At 43.1% G+C, this 18162-nt stretch overlaps 1 protein-coding gene across 2 annotated transcripts in view; it reads right to left on the bottom strand.

The window, feature by feature from the left end:
- Positions 1-17382, bottom strand: part of TMC5 (transmembrane channel like 5) — a 50153-nt gene extending 32771 nt beyond the window's left edge. Inside the window, exons 1-6 of one of the 2 annotated variants that reach the window (XM_049638337.1) lie at positions 16408-17382; positions 14008-14177; positions 9269-9358; positions 3981-4080; positions 1032-1119; positions 312-560 (exon numbers count right to left, since the gene is read on the bottom strand). In XM_049638337.1, the coding sequence (XP_049494294.1) occupies positions 312-560; positions 1032-1119; positions 3981-4080; positions 9269-9358; positions 14008-14177; positions 16408-17306 (1596 nt within the window). In that variant the 5' untranslated portion in view covers positions 17307-17382. Of the gene's footprint in view, positions 1-311; positions 561-1031; positions 1120-3980; positions 4081-6230; positions 6782-9268; positions 9359-14007; positions 14178-16407 lie in introns of those variants that run through there. The other variant, XM_049638338.1, reaches the window with a different exon arrangement.
- Between the last annotated feature and the right edge of the window lie 780 nt (positions 17383-18162).

The following is an 18162-nucleotide window of genomic DNA, read 5'->3' as shown; positions in this document are numbered from 1 at the left end:
GATTCATCTTTTGTTAAAAAACAAAAGAAAGTGGAAACAGAAGAAAGGGATGTATACGTACACATATACATGTGTCCGTGTGTGCACAGAAAAGGAGACAGTGAACAACACAAACTATTAATATGATTACCTCTAGAGACAGAAAGTCTCCTGTGTTGTGTATATGTTACTTTTAGGGAAAAAAAGAAACACATTTCAAAGTCCCACTTTCCCTATCAGTTGACTCCCAGGCAAAACGAGGGGTCTGGAAGGTACATCTGGGGGTTTCTGAGGTGGTGGATTTCCAGGTGGGGGGAAATGGGAGAACTTACCGCCCCAGTGAAAAATTCCAATCCGGTGAATTGGAGGGTGTTCTTTTCAGGCACAGTAAACTGAGGGATGATGATGAAGCTGAAGGTCACGATGAACGAGAAAATGTTGAACTTCAAAAGCCACCTCAGAAAGTTAAAATAAGAGAGGACGCTCGTTCCAAACTTGCCTCCAATGACCTTGAACGTCTTCTGCCATAGGCTGATGTAACTGAGCAGTTCTGACAGGCTGTTCTTAGATCTACGGTAAGCCTGGGGTAGGGGCACAAAGCATGTGGTAGACAGTCACTCAACAAACACCTATGAGCAGGTCCCATCCTAGCAAAAACGGCCACTATTTTCAGAGTGTTATAACGTGCCAGGCATGCGCTCAGCGTGTTTGCAAACGTTATCTCATTTAATCTGACAGGCCACTCTTCCAGGTGAGTGCTATTATTCTCCTATTATTATTCTCCTATATTATTCTCCTATATCCCAGGTTTGCTGTTGAAGGTGACGTTCACAATAGCTATGCTGTCCAAATAACTCAGCAACCTCTTATACACCTTGGCATGCCCACCTGGTTTCTCTGCACCTAGACCAACCCAATTTCTATGGCTTTCAATGAAACAGCCCTGAATTTTGGTTCCTCTTCCCCTTGGGTACCTTTCGTCCCACTCTGCAAGGGGTACCTTTTTACCCCTTATCATGCCCATTTTGTTGACTGCAATAAAGGCCTCTTACCCGTGAAATGGAGTTCAGACACTGAGCACAGCAGTTGAGCTCAAGGATACGGTGGGATTGCTTACTTTTCTCTTTGTCAACCATTTTCCTGTGGGGAATGCCAGAAGAAAGGGAGAGATACCAATGCCGTAATTGTTGCATTCCCCAAATATTTACTGAGTGTCTATGGTGTACTAGGCACAACCCAGGTAGTGAGACAAAGAGAATGATTTCCCTGCCTCATGGAGAAGATATCCTAGTTGGAAGGGAAAGACAATAAAGAAACGGTGATTTATACTATGGAAAGAAAAAGGGAAATAGAACAGGATAAGGCGATGGGAAATACTGGGATGGGGACTGTGTTATAATTTGAAATAGCATGATATTTGAGCAAAATCTTGAAGGAGGGCAGGGGTTAGTTGTATGGATAAGGGACTGCTCCGTGGCAGAGGGAACAGCCAACATGAGACCCCCAAGGAGGCCAGGATGGCTGGAATGGAAAGAGCAGGGGGAAGGGCAGAGGGTATGAGTGATAACTGTTGCAGGGGGAGGCAGAAGGGTCCTATAAGTCATCACCCTTGAGTGGTTCTCAACCTAGGGAGATTTTGCCCCCCAAGGAACAATTTGGCAAAGTCTGGAGACATTTTTGATTGTCAAAAACCTAGGGGAGAGAGGTTTGCTACTGACCTCTAGTGGGTAGAGACCAGAGATGTGCTAAACCCCCTACAATAAACTGGACAGTCCCCCACAACAGAGAATGATCCATCCTCCAATATCAGGCATACTGGGGTTGAAAAATCCTGCTGTAAAGTCTTTGGGGCCCTCACAAGACCCTTATTCCATGACAGAGGCAGGCATGCAGAGTTTGAAATGGAAGACTGTAGGGGCGCCTGGGTGGCTCAGTCAGTTAAGAATCTGACTTCGGCTCAGGTCAAGACCTCAAGGTTGGTGAGTTCAAGCCCCGTGCTAGGCTCTCTGCTGTCAGTGCAGAGCCTCCATTGGATCCTCGGTCTCCCTCTCTCTCTGCCCCTCCCCTGCTTGTGTGTGCACACATGCACACTCTCTCTCTCAAAAATAAAATAAAAACATTAGAAATGGAGGAGTGTTTTTAAAAGATCCAGCCACAGTTGGCATCTTTACCTTTCCATGAATTCATCGCAGCTACTTTGCTCTGGTCCTTTCCTGGTTTTCTTTATCCACCCAAATGCCCATCCCCACATCATCATCTCCACAGCCTGGTCCACATGGCCTCCTGCTTTGCCCAGGCAGCCTGTATCACTCCAGCTAGTCCTGTCATTGCATTCTCCTCTACCTTGACTTGGCCTGATTTCCTCTTTCTCATGTGTACGTTTCTTGTTGACAAATTCATCTCCGCTGTCAGACTTTGCAAGTTATCTTTGCAACCCCAGAACAAATGCATTATTGATTTATTTATAGCAATTGTTGCATCCACTCTCCTAGTTTCTGCCAAGATGACAAGTTGCAAAAGAAAAAGGCCGTGGGGCACCTGGGTGGCTCAGTCGGCTAAGCATGCGACATCAGCTCAGGTCACAAACCTGAGTTTGAGCCCCACATTGGGCTCTGTGCTGACAGCGCAGAGCCTGCTTCCGATCCTCTGTCTCCCTCTCTCTCTCTCTCTCTCTCTGCCCCTCTCCGGCTCACATATTCTTTCTCTCTCTCAAAAATAAACATAAAAAAAAAAAGAAAAAGGCTGAAGAACAGTAAATGTGAAGTAGTCTGAAGCCTAAAACAGCCCTCACTCTTTCACTCTTGTTTTTTTTTAATTCTTAGCCTTAGGAAGCTTTTGAGGTCTCCTCCTCCTCCTCCTCCTCCTTTTTGTAAACTTTGAATTTTAGAGTAATTCAAGATTTGTAGAAAAGTTGAAAAAACTACAGAAAATTCCTATACGCTACTCACCATTTTCTCCTATTAACATCTTACATTTCCGTCATAGTTTGTCAAAATTAGAAACCAATGTTAGCATACTACAATTACCTAAACTTCACACGATTCTGATTTCACTTATTCTTCCATGAATGCTGTGTTCTATTCCAGGATCCCATGCCACATTGCATTTAGTTGTCATGTCACTTTAGGATCCTCTAGTCTGCTTGATTTGGCTCAGGTCATGATCCCACGATCGTGGGATCAAACCCCAAGTCAGGCTCCATGCTGAGCGTGGAGCTTGCTCAAGATTCTCTCTCTCCTTCTACCCCTCCCCCACTCATGCTCACTCTCTCTAAAATAAAAAAATAAAAAAAAATTTTTAATTAAAAAAAAGAATCCTCTAGTCTCTGACAATTTTTCAGACTTTTTTTTAAGTTTACTTATTTACTTTGAGAGACAAAGAGAGATGGGGAAGGGCAGAGAGAGAGAATTTTTAAGCAGACTTCACACAGTGTGGAGCCCGATGCAGGGGCTCAGACTCATGAACCATGAGATCATGACCTGAGTCGAAATCTAGAGTCAGATGCTTAATTGACTGAGCCACCGGGGTGCCCCAGACTTCCCTTATTTTTAATGACCTTGACAATTTTGAGACGTACTGGTCAGGTATTTTGCAGAATGTCCCTCTATTAGGGGTTGCCTGATTTTTTCCTCTGGTGACACTGGGGTTACAGTCTTTAGGAGAGAATACCACAGAGGGAATGTGCTCTTCTGACCACATATCTCTGGCAATGCTAACCTTGATCGCCTGGCTGAAGGGGAGTGTAAACTAGACCTCATCACTGGAACGTTTCTCTCCCTTGCTTTTCATACTCCACCTTTTCAAAGCACATCACTAAGCATAGCCTGCTCTCCTGCTGAGAGGACAGAGGAGTATCTATACAGATTATTTGGAATTCTTCTGTAGCAAGACTGTCCTTTCTCTTGAATTTATTTCTTATCTTATCTTTCTGAGATGGGGCAAAAGTAGAAGACTGAGGTTCACATGAAATCTGGGAAAGAAGAAAAGCTTTGGGTCCATACTTAAGGTTCCTTTTCTCTTCCATGGTTCTTGGCTGATTCCTGATGGCTTTAATTCTGTCTCTAGAGGTCATTGGTATCAAAGATGCGATTAACTTTTGTCCTGTGGAGGAAAATAAATGGAGTTTCAGTCTGTTTCTTTCACAGAATACCAGCATTTCAAAAGATAGCACTGAACTTAGAGCATGTTGTTATAAGGGCATAAGGAAAGAATATATGGACTCAATGATCTCAAAAGCCAGAAATGAAAACAAAATGGCAACATGGCGTATTTCTCAAAGTCAAAGCAAATGATAATGTTTGCATGCAACATTTGATATTTTCCTTTTTTTCAATGACAAATATCCAATGAAGCCAACAAGCCCCTGCACATCTGGCCAGGCTCACTGTCCTCCCTCACTTGATTGCCTGCACCATTTTCTCTTGACCCCTGTACTCTAGGCCCAGGCATCTTATTTACATTAAAAAAAATTTTTTTAATGTTTTTTCATTTTTGAGAGAGAGAGAGCACAAGAGCAGGGAGAGGGGCAGAGAGAGAGAGAGAGGGAGGGAGACACAGAATGTGAAGCAGGCTCCAGGCTCCGAGCTGTCAGCACAGAGCCTGATGCAGGGCCCAGGCTCATGGACCTCGAGATCATGACCTGAGCCGGAGTCAGACACTTAATGGACTGAGCATTATCTTCTTTACATTTCTTGACTGTTGTCATATATGCTCTCCTGCCCCCTGAAACGAGTCCCCAATCTTTTCAGTATCAACAGATACTGCTGGCCATCTACCCAAGTTATCGTTCCTTTTTAAAAGAATACTGATTTTGTTTGGGAATCTACCCCCTCTGTCCCAAGGCCGTGAGCTTCTGCAGGGTGGGACTCATCTTCAGGCACAGGGCGTGAGTCCCATGAGTCCACACTGATTGTTGCAGGTGACTGATTTAGGCATGAGCATGTAACAAAATGTTGGCCAATGTTCTGCGATGCATGGTCTGCTGAGGAGTTTCTTGGAAAAGGCTTCTTCCTTCTCAAAAAAGAAAAACAAAAACAAGAAAATGACAGATTCTTCTTCCTCTGGATGTTGTTGTGGCCACATGTGAAGCCTGAAACTGCTGTCACCATCTTGTAACAATGAGGAAGCCAGTTGGGAGACTACCACTGGGGTAACAACAGAATGGTCTGGCTCCCTGGTTGAGTTATGGAGCTGGAACTCCACAATTGACCTAGTTGGGGTGAAAAGGAAGTCCCCAAAAGAGGGCCACCAACTCACTCTGCTGAAGACAAGGAATTTGTGTCTCTCCTGAGAGGGACAGGGGGCTAGACAGAGAGGAAGAAAGGACTAGGAGGAGGAGGAAAGAACACAGTGATGTGGGGAGACAGCAGCATGAGAGGAGACACCCCAATCTTCAATAAAGGGGCTAAACCCACAAAATGCTTTAGTGAGAATGGATTTTTTCCCCTCTTAGAAATCACTGACAATGCCTGGACTTCATGACTGGAGCATTATGAGATGAAACAGACACAAGCAGCTGAGAAACCACTGTTTGGCCTCAGGAGCAGAAAGGCAGGGAGGCAGTATCAGCTAAGACCTGGTGTCATGGCGGACTTGGCAATAAGGGCCATCCTATGTTGCCAAATCCGGGGTGGGGAGAAAATGGACTAAAGCAGGACAGCAGTTAAGGCATCAGGCCAGACAGACCTGTATTTGGGCCCTGGTTCTGCCAGGTCATTTAATTGCTCATCAAGCAAATGGAAGCGACAAATGTGCCAGCCTCAAAGTGTGGGGAATAAGTAAAACTAAATTCGATGGAAAAAAAAGGAAGTGCTTGGCAGACTGCCAGGCACAGAAAGTGAGCTTGGGGGGCGGGGGAGGTGCCTGAGTGGCTCAGTCAGTTGAGCGTCTGACTTCAGCTTATGGTCTTGCAGTTCTTGAGTTCGAGTCCCACATTGGGCTTGTTGCTGTCTGCACGGAGCCAGCTTCGGATCCTCTGTTCCCCTCTCTCTCCTTCTCCCCCACTTGTGCTCTCTCAAAAATAAGTAAACTTTAAAAAAAATAAGAAGAAAGAAAATGAGCTTGGTCATGGTAAACTCCTTTTTAGGTGTTAGGTGCTCCCAAAGTGACCCCTTCCTGGGTCCATCCGTAGCGTGCTTAGATCATCCACCAAACTTCAACCTATTTCATGTCTTAAAAGTAAAAAACCTTGTGGACAGCTTGGAGGCCTTCCTCATGCCCTTCCTAACTCCTTTCCCCCAGTGTCTCACCACCTTGAATGTTTTCATGTGAAGTGTCTATGCCCACACTTCCTGGGCTACGATGAAGGGTCTGAAGAAATGATTCATCCAAAGATGTGGAAAACCTCAACAACTGCTTGCTCTTTTTGTCATTTGGGTTGCCAAAACTCTGAGAGTCTGTCACATCGATGTCAGAAATGGATGAGACCATACTGAAGCTTGAGTTCACTGGTGTCTTTTCTGGAACAACCCGAGATGGAACATTCTCTGCCTCGACGATGATTTCATTCAGTTGGTCATCAGAAAGCATCTCTTGCCTCCTCCAAGGTTTGTTCTCCCCTGGAGTGGCCTTCCAAAGACCTCATAGAGCAGTCACACTGACATCGTCAGGAGCCACCAGGAAATATGATGACGATCACAGAGGGATGCCCCCTTCACACTTTTTAAAAGACAAGGATGAGATTGCCAAAGCCAGTCCTACACAAATCATAACATAACTCCCTACATCTGTACAGAGGGTTCTCCTCATGCAAAGGTGTGTTTTCCTGTAGGACTTCTGTCTTGGTAGCTAGGTAAGAAATTGGAAACAGAATCCTTCATTAAAGACAATAGGGTTCTAGAAACAGAAGGCAGAGATTCTTCTAAGCGACTCATAATCAAAGGGCAAGATTTTCCTTTTTTAATTTGGTGCCCCTGGCCTAAAACTTGTATTTTATATGTATATAATTTTTCCTGCCTGTATAAATCCAGACAGTTTTACAGTAATACAATTAATGGGGCACCTGGGTGGCTCAGTCATTTGAGTGTCTGACTCTTGATTTCTGATCAGGTTGTGGAATCGAGCCCTGTGTGGGGCTCTGTGCTGAGCATGGAGCCTGCTTGGGATTCTCTCTTTCTCTCTCTCTGCCCATCTCCCCTGCTCATGCATGCACTCTCTCTCAAAAAAGAATTTATAGCAATATAATTATTATCTCCTGACTGCCTTGGGTCATGCCCTGCCATTTGTCTGCCTCCTCATATCCGCCCTCCATTTTTCCCATACCCCCAGAAGCCACCTTTCCTGTGTGGGCACTGTGCTCAGTTAAAATTCTCCTGGCTTCCTTTGTGGTTAAAGATGGACTTGTAACCCCATTCTGGCCAGTGAGACATAGAGCTCCAGGAATGCTTTTCGAAAGGTGACAGTCTGCCTAGTTTCACCTTTTACCTTTCACCATTTTTCCTTCTTCCTCACCAGAGGCCACCATTTTGAAAACAAGAGGACAAATGCTCACCTGAGAAGGATGGTGGAGAAAGAAGGTATAGAAAGAGCTCAGTCCTTGAGAGCATCCTGACAGAGCTGCCACACAAACTGTGAACCCCTTCCCTCCACACTTCTTGTTACATGAAAAAAAAAAATTGCTAAGCCATCCTATGTCAGAACAAGGCACTTGAACACGATTTCTACCCAATAGACCTGATTTGGAAATCACCTCGGCCAAGTTGTTTATTTAATAGTTGGGGAAACTGAGGTGCACAGAAATGAGTTGACCCCCCACCCTGACTGCCGTCTTCATCACACTTTCATTAAATGACAGAATTGGACCGGAACTCTATTCCTCCTCCCCACCAATGATAATTAACAGTAAGAATACCTGCCATTACTGCAGGCCCAGTACTTAAAATAGAGTATATAATTTAATTTTCATAATCACCCTATGCAGTATATACAACGATAAACCCCTTTTATAGCTAAGAAAACTGAAGCCCAAAGATGTAATTTGCCTAAGGTTACAAAACAAGCAAATAGTAGAACTGAAGGTCAAACCCAGGTCCACCTAGACCCAAAGCAGGGCGTCTTAATCACTTCGCCCTGGCCCCTTCCTGTAACAAGATGCTGATGTATCATTTATTCGTTTATAAATAAATGAACATTTGTGAGTACCTACCACACGCTGGGTGCTTTCTGGGTGCAAAGCATAACCCATCAAAGTGAGGTTTTATCAGGAGGCTGTCCACCAACTAATTGTATGTGGTTTGAGAATCCAAACCAGTGCAAAGCAAAATGATGAAGAAAACCAGATTCATCTTTGGGTCCTCTATTTCTTTAATTCTCTTTGCCTTCTGGGACTCTTCTTTTACCAGAGGCCCCAACCTCAGGCTGGCTAGAAAAAGCAGGCCAGTGAAGTTAGAAGCTATTCCTTTTCCCCTGTAGTTAAAGTCATTTTCTGCTCTAGTGGGAACCAAATGGAGAGTGTGATTGTCTATACCTCCATGGTTTTCCTCCCAAGTAGCCACACTCAATCCTTGAAGATATACCCCTCCTTGAGAAGGCTCCTAAAGAACGACGCTAAATGCTGCCATATAGGATAGGGTGCCAGAAGGTGAGACATGGTTTTAGGTCATGAGGTCCCTGAATTCACATTATTGTACAGAGGATCCCATCGGTCTGTTTACTCCTTGTTGCTCATAGATCTGCCTCTTAGCATTCCCTGGCCTCTCTCCTCTTTCGTTTCCTTTTAGTTTCTCAGTCTCTGCCTCTGATCAGACCTTCATCACTGCACACAGTGATTCTTACAGAGCTTCCTAACCGATTTCATAGCATTCTGTCTTTCCCCAGTCCTACTGCTCCTACACTCTAGCATCATATATAATTATATGATTATTCAGAAAAATTTTGATCAATGCAGACTCAGAGGCCCTTGTTCCTGTAACTCATTCACCAATTAGCTCGACAAATAGCTCTGAGCATTTACTATACGCCAAGCTCTATACTAGGTCCTGGAAGGTAATTCTACCTTCAATTCTTTGTTTCTTCCCTGTCCTTCCCACCACACAAGCCGGTACATACACTTTGGGCCCATGTGAGTTGGGTTTCTGTCACATGAAACCAGACGAGTCCTGATGAAGGTACCTTGATATCCAGGAGAGAAAAAAGTCTGCATATCTAAAAGGAAACCCTGTTATAGTAAATTAAGCAAATACTGCATCAGTTGCCACACCAGCGGCCAAAAGGAAATGGCAATGTCTGTATAGCCTTGAACACACTCCTCTCTAAGGTTGATTTTTTTGGTTACTATTCACTTAAGCCTTACCTTGGGGTGACTTGTGCCAGTCATATCCAGACAATGGTGGGTTTCCATAAACTGGGCGGGGGTTACTTTCACCCACAGAAGCAGGGTTCACTGGAATGAAGGGGCAGGAGACATCACCAATTAATCCCACCACACTAGATATTACTGAGTAGGATGGTCAGTAAGACCTCAACCTTGACCTCGAGATCCTGACAGACTAACGATTGAGTGCTTGGGTGGAAAATAGGACATAAATATGGAAGCGATGCTGTTAAGTACAAACAGCTTCAATCAGTGGTTCTCATTTAAGTACAAGCCATGGTTAAAAATACTTGTTACAATGGAATATTATTCAGCCATAAAAATGAATGAAATCTTGCTACTTGCAACAACATGGATGGATCTAGAGGGTATAAAGCTAAGTGAAATAAGTCAGGCAGAGAAAGACAAATACTGTATGGTTCTACTCATATGCAGAATGAATTTAAGAAAGAAACAAACAAGTAAAGGAAAATAAGAGAGGGAAAGAGACAAACGAAAAAAGAGACTCTTAACTTTACAGAACAAACTGATGGTTACCAGCAGCGGGGGGCAGGGGGCAGGTGAAACGGGTGATGGGGATTAAGAGTACAACTGTCACAATGAGCACTGAGTCATGTATAGAATTGCTGAATCACTGTATTATACACCTGAAACTAATAATAACACTATATGTTAACTATAGTGGAATTAAAATTTTAAACTCGATAAAACTTTTAAAAATTATTACGCTAAGATCCAAGACATACCTACACATATATGACCGAAAAATAAGTTTCACTAAACAATACTTTGTTGGACTACATAAAAGGCTCTCCAGTACATTCTCATTCCAGTCCATTCTTTTTCATTTCATTTTTCAGGATTAACTTCACAACTTGTTAATGGGTTACAACTCAAGAGTTTGAAAAGTACTTGTCTAGGGGGTTGGGACAAATGGACAGAGCAGAGGGTGTTTAGGGCACTGAAATTATTCTATATGATACTGTAATGGTGACATGTGTCATTATACATTTGTCCAAACTCATAATTTACAGTGCCAAGAGTGAACTCTGATATAAACTGTGGACTCGAAGAGATAATGATGTGTCGTAGGTTCATCAGTTTTAAGACATGTACCACTCTGGTGGCAGATGTTGATAATGGGTGAAGTCTATGCACATCAGGGAAAGCAGTTGTATGGAAAATCTCTGTACCTTACCCTCAATCTTACTGTGAACCTAAAACTGCTCTAAGAAAAATTAAGACACAAAAATGAAACAAACAAACTTGTCCAGATAATCACAGAAGTTCTTTCTATTTCTAGCATTTTATGAAGAGGCATGAACAGATTTGAAATATGACATGATTTTCTTTTTCTTTTTTTTTAAATTTTTATTTACTTATTTTGAGAGAGAGACTGAGCAGGAGGAGGGGCAGAGAGAGAGGAAGAGAGAGAGAATCCAAGCAGGCTCTGTGCTGTCAGCACAGAGCCCAATGTGGGGCTCGAACCCACAAATCATGAGACCATGACCTGAGACAAAATCAAGAGTTAGATGCTTAACCGACTGAGCCACCCAGGCATCCCTATGGCATGATTTTCTTAGGGACCAAGTCTACTCTCAGCATCTACACGACAGTGTCATATTTCAGGATATTTTTGTTCAACCCACAGTAAACATTACAAGATAAACTCAACAGAGAAAATGGAACACATTTTCATGTGAACAATGCACAAAATTACATTTCAGGAAGTTCTGAACTTCCTCCTGGGGATCAATGCCCAGCTTTGTTTCCAGTTGATGCCCTCAGGCATGTTACCTAACCTCTCTGAGCTTCAATATCATGGTCTTTAAAACAGGAATAATGATGGGCCCTTCACATAGCATTGTTGAGGGAATTGAATCAGTTAACACATGTAATGTGCTTAAAGTAATCCTGAGACATACCAAACTATACGTGTGTGTATATGCATGTATATATATAGTAACTGTTGTAGTAGATCAACTGTTGTTCAGCAAATATTACACCACCACCACCCCTGGACAACACCATTGAAGTCGGGCTTGGTCATGTGAATTTTATCTATGGAACAGGGTAGAAATGAAGGTGTGCCAGTTCCAGCTGAAAACCTTGGAGATGTTGTGTTGTCTTTGCTCACCACTTTGAGCACTTTCAGCTTGTGCCATGGGACAACAGTGCCCCCAGGTGGCTCCCTGGTCCAAGAAGGGCACTAGGTTGTAGATACAGAATCCATGACGTGGAGTCAAGCACAGCCTAGTTCAATCAAACTCGAAGCAAACCCGCAGATGCGTGAGCAAGAAATATATGTTTATTTATTGTACAACACTGTTTTTTTTTTTTCAGGTGTTTGTTATGCAGCATTACTGTGGCAAGAGCTAACTAATACATCCCTTACCATTACTGCTACTATTAATTCAGTTTGCACTGCTTAAGCGCCTACTGTGACCAGGCAACGTGACACTAGGAAAATCACCTAGAGCCTTAAAGAATACATAGATGAAGATCCTGAGTCTATCAGGATGGCACAGTACAGGGCAGGTGATTGCCAAGGGCTACAATCTTGGTCCTACAAAGGAGTTCAGAAAAAGAAGTCACACTTGACTACTTTAAAAATTTTTTTTTAAACATGAGTGGTCAGGAATCTTTTCACATTTGCCTTGATCCTAACCAGTAGTAATATAGGATAAGTAAGAGTCAGGTTTTGGATTAGAGAGACTGGCTCTTTCGATTTAGCAGCTGGGTGATCTTGCATTGAGCCTCTGAACCTCAGTTTTCCCTCTTCGCTCAGTTTTCCCATCTATAAACAGAGAGATCAGTAGTGGCTATGTGAAATTTGGTTGTCAGATTTAAACAAGACAATGAAAGTAAAGTGCTTCGCAGAGTCTTCAGGACATAGAAAACATTCAAAATCTGCTTGTTGTTATTAACTCCACTTGCTTTGGGGTAGGGCTGTGTTTCTCAATCTTTTTCATTATTGGCCCCCTAAGACTCCCTAAGGAGTCTATTTGGACATCTCTTCCCCCATTGCCCTGCCCCATGAAATTTTAATACTACAGATATACTGTGTATCTGCTTATATATGTGTATCGGTGCTTTATACATAAAAAGGAAGACTTTTCTGGCCTTTCAAGAATAAATTTTACCCCCTTGGGATTTATATCGTCTTCCTCCACCCCATTGAGAACGCATGGCATTCTGCATGGCATAAAGGTTTGGAATAGCCCAAATGAATGTTTTCTATGCAAACGTGTAACAACAGTCCAAGTTTCTCACCAATGCATGACAATGCATCCCATCCCCTCCTCTCTGCCAGCTTCAAACTCTTCCCCATCCACCCTCTCAGGTGTAAGCAATTCTCCATCTGCGCCAACCAGCACTTGGGCCCCTCACTCTGTTCTTGGCTGAACACTCCTTCCCTTTTCAGGCCCCCATAGGCTCTAGATTTCTATAACATTGACTCTCGTGTAATGACCTTGCTTCCTTCACAAGACAGCAAGTCCCTATTCCTCCTGGAAGATAAGAAATTTAGAGTTTCCTTTGTTTCCCAGAGCTATACCTTTACACATAGCAGATTCTGAGGGTTTGCATAGTCTGCTTGCTAATTTTGTGTGTGTGTAGTCTTGACAGGATGGTGTCACCTACCCAGTTATGCTTTAAGTAACTTGAGGACAGAGCTGCCTCTTCATCCCTTTGCCCCCCAGTAGGTTCTGAATGCCCAAGTGATGACTGTCTGAATAGTTTAGGATGTGCTAAACTAAAGCTGGCCAGTGACAGCCACATAAACTAAATCTAGCCCACAAGTGATTTTGTTTGCCCAGTTCATTGCTTTAATTTTTTTTTTTTTTAATTTTTTGGAGCATGTAAAAATTGGGAGGTTTCACATAAAAATGCAGATTTCTTGGTGTGCTTGGGTAGCTCAGCTGGTTAAGCGTCTGACTCTTGGTGTTCATGTCATGATCTCATGATTCGTGATATCAAGCCCCATGTTGGGCTCTGTGCTGACAGCATGGAGACTGCTTAGGATTCTTTCTCCATCTCTCTCTCTGCCCCTCCCCTGCTTGCACTATCTCTATCTCTCTCAAAATAAGTAAATAAACATTTTTTTAAAAAACAGATTTCTTCCCTCTTTAGAAATATCTGAGGATTGGGGCGCCTGGGCGGCTCCGTCAGTTGAGTATGTGACTTCGGCTCAGGTCATGATCTCATGGTTCGGTAGTTTGAGGCCCACATCGGGCTCTGTGCTGACAGCTCACAGCCTGGAGCCTGCTTCAGATGGTGCCTCCCTCTCTCTCAGCCCCTCCTCCACTTGTGCTGTCTCTGTCTCTGTCTCTCAAAAACAAACATTAAAAATTTTTTAAAAAGAAAAATCAATAATTATAAAAAAAAAGAAAGAAAGAAATATCTGAGGATTTAGCCATACTGAGCCTGCATTCCTGCATAACCCCAATGGGCCAAATCTGAACATCAGTCACCTCATGTAGGCACAGGGTGTACACACCCCCATTTTTCATAACCTCTAACCAGCCTGCTTTGACAAGTGATGATACTGCTGGTCTTCTCTAGACCCTTAGTGTTCAACCTTTGTATGGTGGGTGTTTGAAGGCAGGGGAGGGAGAAACCAATTCTTCTCTTCCTGGAACTCTTTAATGACTGCTCCCTTAAGTCCACCGATTTTATTTTCTTCTCAGGACATGATCTTCATCTCAACAAATGCTTACCACAGCCACTGCCAGGAGCCCCGGGCACAGAGTCATATGGATTTGCCGTCTCCATGGATTTCATTGCAATGCTTTCAGGGTAATCATCATTCTTTCTCCCAAGGATGCCCGAGGGGCTATCACCCCTACGACGAAATGAGGGCTGGATTGAAGATGTTCTACTGAATACCCTGAAATCCCAAAATGATGGATCAATATTCATCTAGTAGCATAGTAAGGATAGTCCTCCATTCATCATCCATCCACCCATTCATTCATTCCATAAATGCTTACTGAATGCCAACCATGTGTTAGGCATGGTCTAGGGAGTGAGAACACAAAGATAAAAACATGGGCTGTCTACCCTCAAGGAACTCTCAGTCTAATCTGGCAGAGCTTCTTAGATACAGCTAAGCAATTATAATACAAGTAGTAACTGGTGAGTACCAGAAGACAGGCCCAGGGAGTTCAGAGGAAAGAGAAAAGAACACTGGCTGGCAGTTCGGAGGGATATCTACGAGGAAAGAAACATCCCAGGTAGGACTAGAAGGATAAATTCATACATAAAGAGTTAGAAGGAGGGAATTCCAAGGATGAAGAACAGCATAGATAAAAGTGGGAGACGATAAACAAAAGTGTTGAATATACACAGGGAACACTACAAAAATTCATTAATCTGGAACAATGTTCTCAATGTTATGCACATGCCACTTCCCAGGCCCCAGCCCAGACAATGACATCAGAAGGTCTGAAGGTTGGACCCAGGCATCTGTATTATTTTTAAAGTTCCCCAGGTAATAGGGTGATTCTAAGGTTCAGTCCAGGTCAAGAACCACTGTACTAGAGGTAGGGAGGGGTTAGGGGAGGTGGGGAGATGGGAGGAAGTCAGTCAGGCAGGTCTTTGGCTGGCACATTAGACCAGTGCATCCTCCTTCTTAAAAGTCTGCATAAGCAAAGCAATGTGGCCTTTCTCCCAAAGCTTATGGAGAACATGAAAGAGCAGAAACAAAGGAGTCAAAGTATCAGAGGTATATTTTGGAATGATGAATCAGGCAGTGGCGGGGATAAGACCAAGGAGGCCATTTTGGGTTTTGTTTTTTAAATGTTTTATTTATTTGTGAGTGAGACAGCATGAGCGGGGGAGGGGCAGAGAGAGGGGGACAGAGATCGGAAGCCGGCTCTGCGCTAACACCAGTGAGCTGGATGTGGGGCGCAAACTCACTTCACCAGCCGAGAGATCATGACCCGAGCTGAAGTCGGAAGCTCAACCGACTGAGCCTCCCAGGTGCTACCAAGAAGCCCCTTTTGATCTGGTTCTATTAATCGTCCTATTTACATCTTGAAGACATTGTGACCCTGCTGAGCACCCAAATCTTATATCCTTATTCTTCAAGATAAATACAAGCATTAGTTTTTGTTGTATTTATAAACATTACTAGTAGAACTAGTACATGCCAAATTAGACTCCTAAGGGTTAAATTTTCACAGGGTAAAAATTTTTAGAGTAAAAATAACCTGATTATACAATCACATCTTGTTGGCAACAGGAACTTAACCCAGAAAAAAAGTCAGATTTGGTAGAACTAAGTCATCCAAACTAACACTGTCAATGTCCAGAGCTGTACCTAATAAAATTTGTCAATGACCAAAAATTGCTAGAAGATTAAAACGATTTTTGACAAAATTTAAATCTACAGAACCTGAGCCAGGAAAAATGGGACTTAGTGTTTTAGAACGAGCTTAAAGAAATACCAACAATGGGGAGAAACTGTGATTGATAAAATCTGATGAAAACAACACCAGTGCAGAAGATCAATATGCCAAATCTGCCATAAACATAAAAAATGATCAAACAATAATTTTAGAGTAAAATAAAAATGAAAGTAGAAAAAAATCAGGAGTGGCGGAACCAACTTGAATTAAAAAAAAAAAAACAACATACAATTGAGGAAGTAAATTGACTTTGTGGAGTTAGATCTTCAAAAGATTTTCTTAGTTAAAATGCATTCCTATGCATATAATTCTGGTTAAAATGTTTGGGTTTGTAACTATCGAGTTTTAACCCTAACTTTATTGGCAAAGTAGCAGAGTCAAAACAGTGAGAATCTAAATATCCTGTAGGGATTAGATGCGAAGAGGGAGAAGACTGGAGAGGGTGTTATCCAAGCAAAAGGTGATGAAAGATTATGTTCAGGTGAGGGGTTGAAACCTCAGGCTGAAAGTCCATGCACTGGTGAAAGTCCACGGCCTTGGTGAAAGTTCATGGCCCTATCTACAGATAGGTATGAAAATTTCACCACAACTTAAGGTCACAGAAACCATCTTAATTGTCCCTAACCCAAACAATAGCAACCAGGTTCCATTAGCCTGATGGTCTAGCATGCAGCTCCAACCCCAATGGAGGGAGATGCTTGTACTTACTCTCTAGTCGTTTCTGAAGTCTCAGAAGAGCCATAATCATGACCATCCTCAGCAGCTGGGTAATCAGGCTTCCCCCAAAAGTTTGGAGAGTTCTGATAATCCTCAGTCCTGGGATAGTCTGGTTCCCCAAAAAAGTTTGGAGAATTAGGTTGATTCTCAGCACCCGGATAATCAGGCTCTCCTAGAGTGTCTATGTATGGATTGATTCTGGAACCAGCAAATTCTGGATTCCTTCTAGAGCCTGGATGGTTGGACATGGCTCTGGAGCCAGGGTAGTCAGAGTTTCCCTGAACTCCAGGGTAGTCTGGTTCTCCCAAAGAGTCCAGATAATCAGGATTTGTTCTGGAGCCTGCATAGTTTCTACTGCTTCTGGAACCTGCAAAATCAGAATTTTGTTGGGATTTAGAGTAGTCTGGCTCTCTGAATGAGACTGGATGGTATGGTTCACTCAAAGATCCAATGTAATCTGGCTCTGCCAGAAATTTGGGATAATCTGAACTTCTTCTGGAGCCTGCAGAGTATGGATTGTTCCTGGTGCCAGGGTAGCCTGGATTACTCTGAGATCCAGGATAATCTGGCTCTGCCAGAGACCCAGGATACTCTGAACTTCGTCTGGAACCAGTAGAGAATGGAGTGCTTCTGGTGCCAGGCTGATCTGGATTACTCCAAGATCTAGGATAATCTGGGTCTGCTAGAGACCTGGGATAGTCTGACGTTGTTCTGGAGTCTTCAGAGTATGGGTTGTTCCTGATGCCAGGGTAGTCTGAGTTGTTCAGAACACCTGGAGAATCTGGAGAATCCTGAGTTTTCAAATCCCCCCATGTCCAGTTCTGAGATCCTGAATATTCAGGGTAATCTGGATCTTCCTCATAGCCATAGTTCCTGTAGTAGGCAGACATGCTGGTAAAGCTTCTTTACCGTGGAATGTTAAAATGTTCCTGCATTTGTAGTTACTCAGGGATCTTTTTTTTTTTTTTTTTTTTTACCTGAAAAACAAGCAAAAAAAAAAGAAGGTCAGATTTTTTTTTTTTCTTCCCTGTAGAGATTGCTGGTTATCTTCCATTATTATCTATTCTCCTTTCTTTCATGGTTGGGTACACAGCTGCCCAGAATCAGAACTATGTATCCCAGCCTCCTGTGCCCCAAGATGTGACCATGACAGTGGTCAGTGGGATGTGAACAGAAGCAATATATATAAGTCCCAGGGTTGTGCTGTTTAAGGCAAGGGGCACTCCTCCCTTTGTCAGTCTTCTTACCTCCCATAGGCTGGAAGGCGGAAATGATGGTGTGCCATCTTGGGCCATGTACACGAAGATGGCACCCACCCCAGGCATAGCAGCATGAAAGATGGAAGAAGCCTGGGTTGCTGATGACATCACAGATTAGTGCCAGCATATCAGCAAGGGCTTTTATATAAAAGAAATAAGCCTTTGTCTCCTGTAAACCACAGTTTTTGGGGGGTCTCTGACACATGTGGCCAAACTTCCATCCTAACCACTATATTCCCTTGGTTGTGGGGGGAGCAGAACAATAAACCAAAAGACTGGAAGAAACAAGGACCTTGTGAACATTTCGATTGCACTTGTGGTTGTAGGGTTTAAAGCATAAATTAGTATTAGTGCACAAGAGAAGAACACTTAATGGTAACTAGAGGACTTGGGTAGGAAGACAATTGCTACCATCCCTTCCAGTCTGAAACTGTGTTTTTGTGAGTTCTCTGAGCTCTAATCTATAGACAGGGTATACTTTCAAATC

Source organism: Panthera uncia, chromosome E3, assembly GCF_023721935.1.
Source record: "Panthera uncia isolate 11264 chromosome E3, Puncia_PCG_1.0, whole genome shotgun sequence".
Taxonomy (NCBI): Eukaryota; Metazoa; Chordata; class Mammalia; order Carnivora; family Felidae; genus Panthera; species Panthera uncia.
Note: the sequence above shows the minus strand (reverse complement) of the source record. Positions and strands in the feature narration are given on the sequence as shown.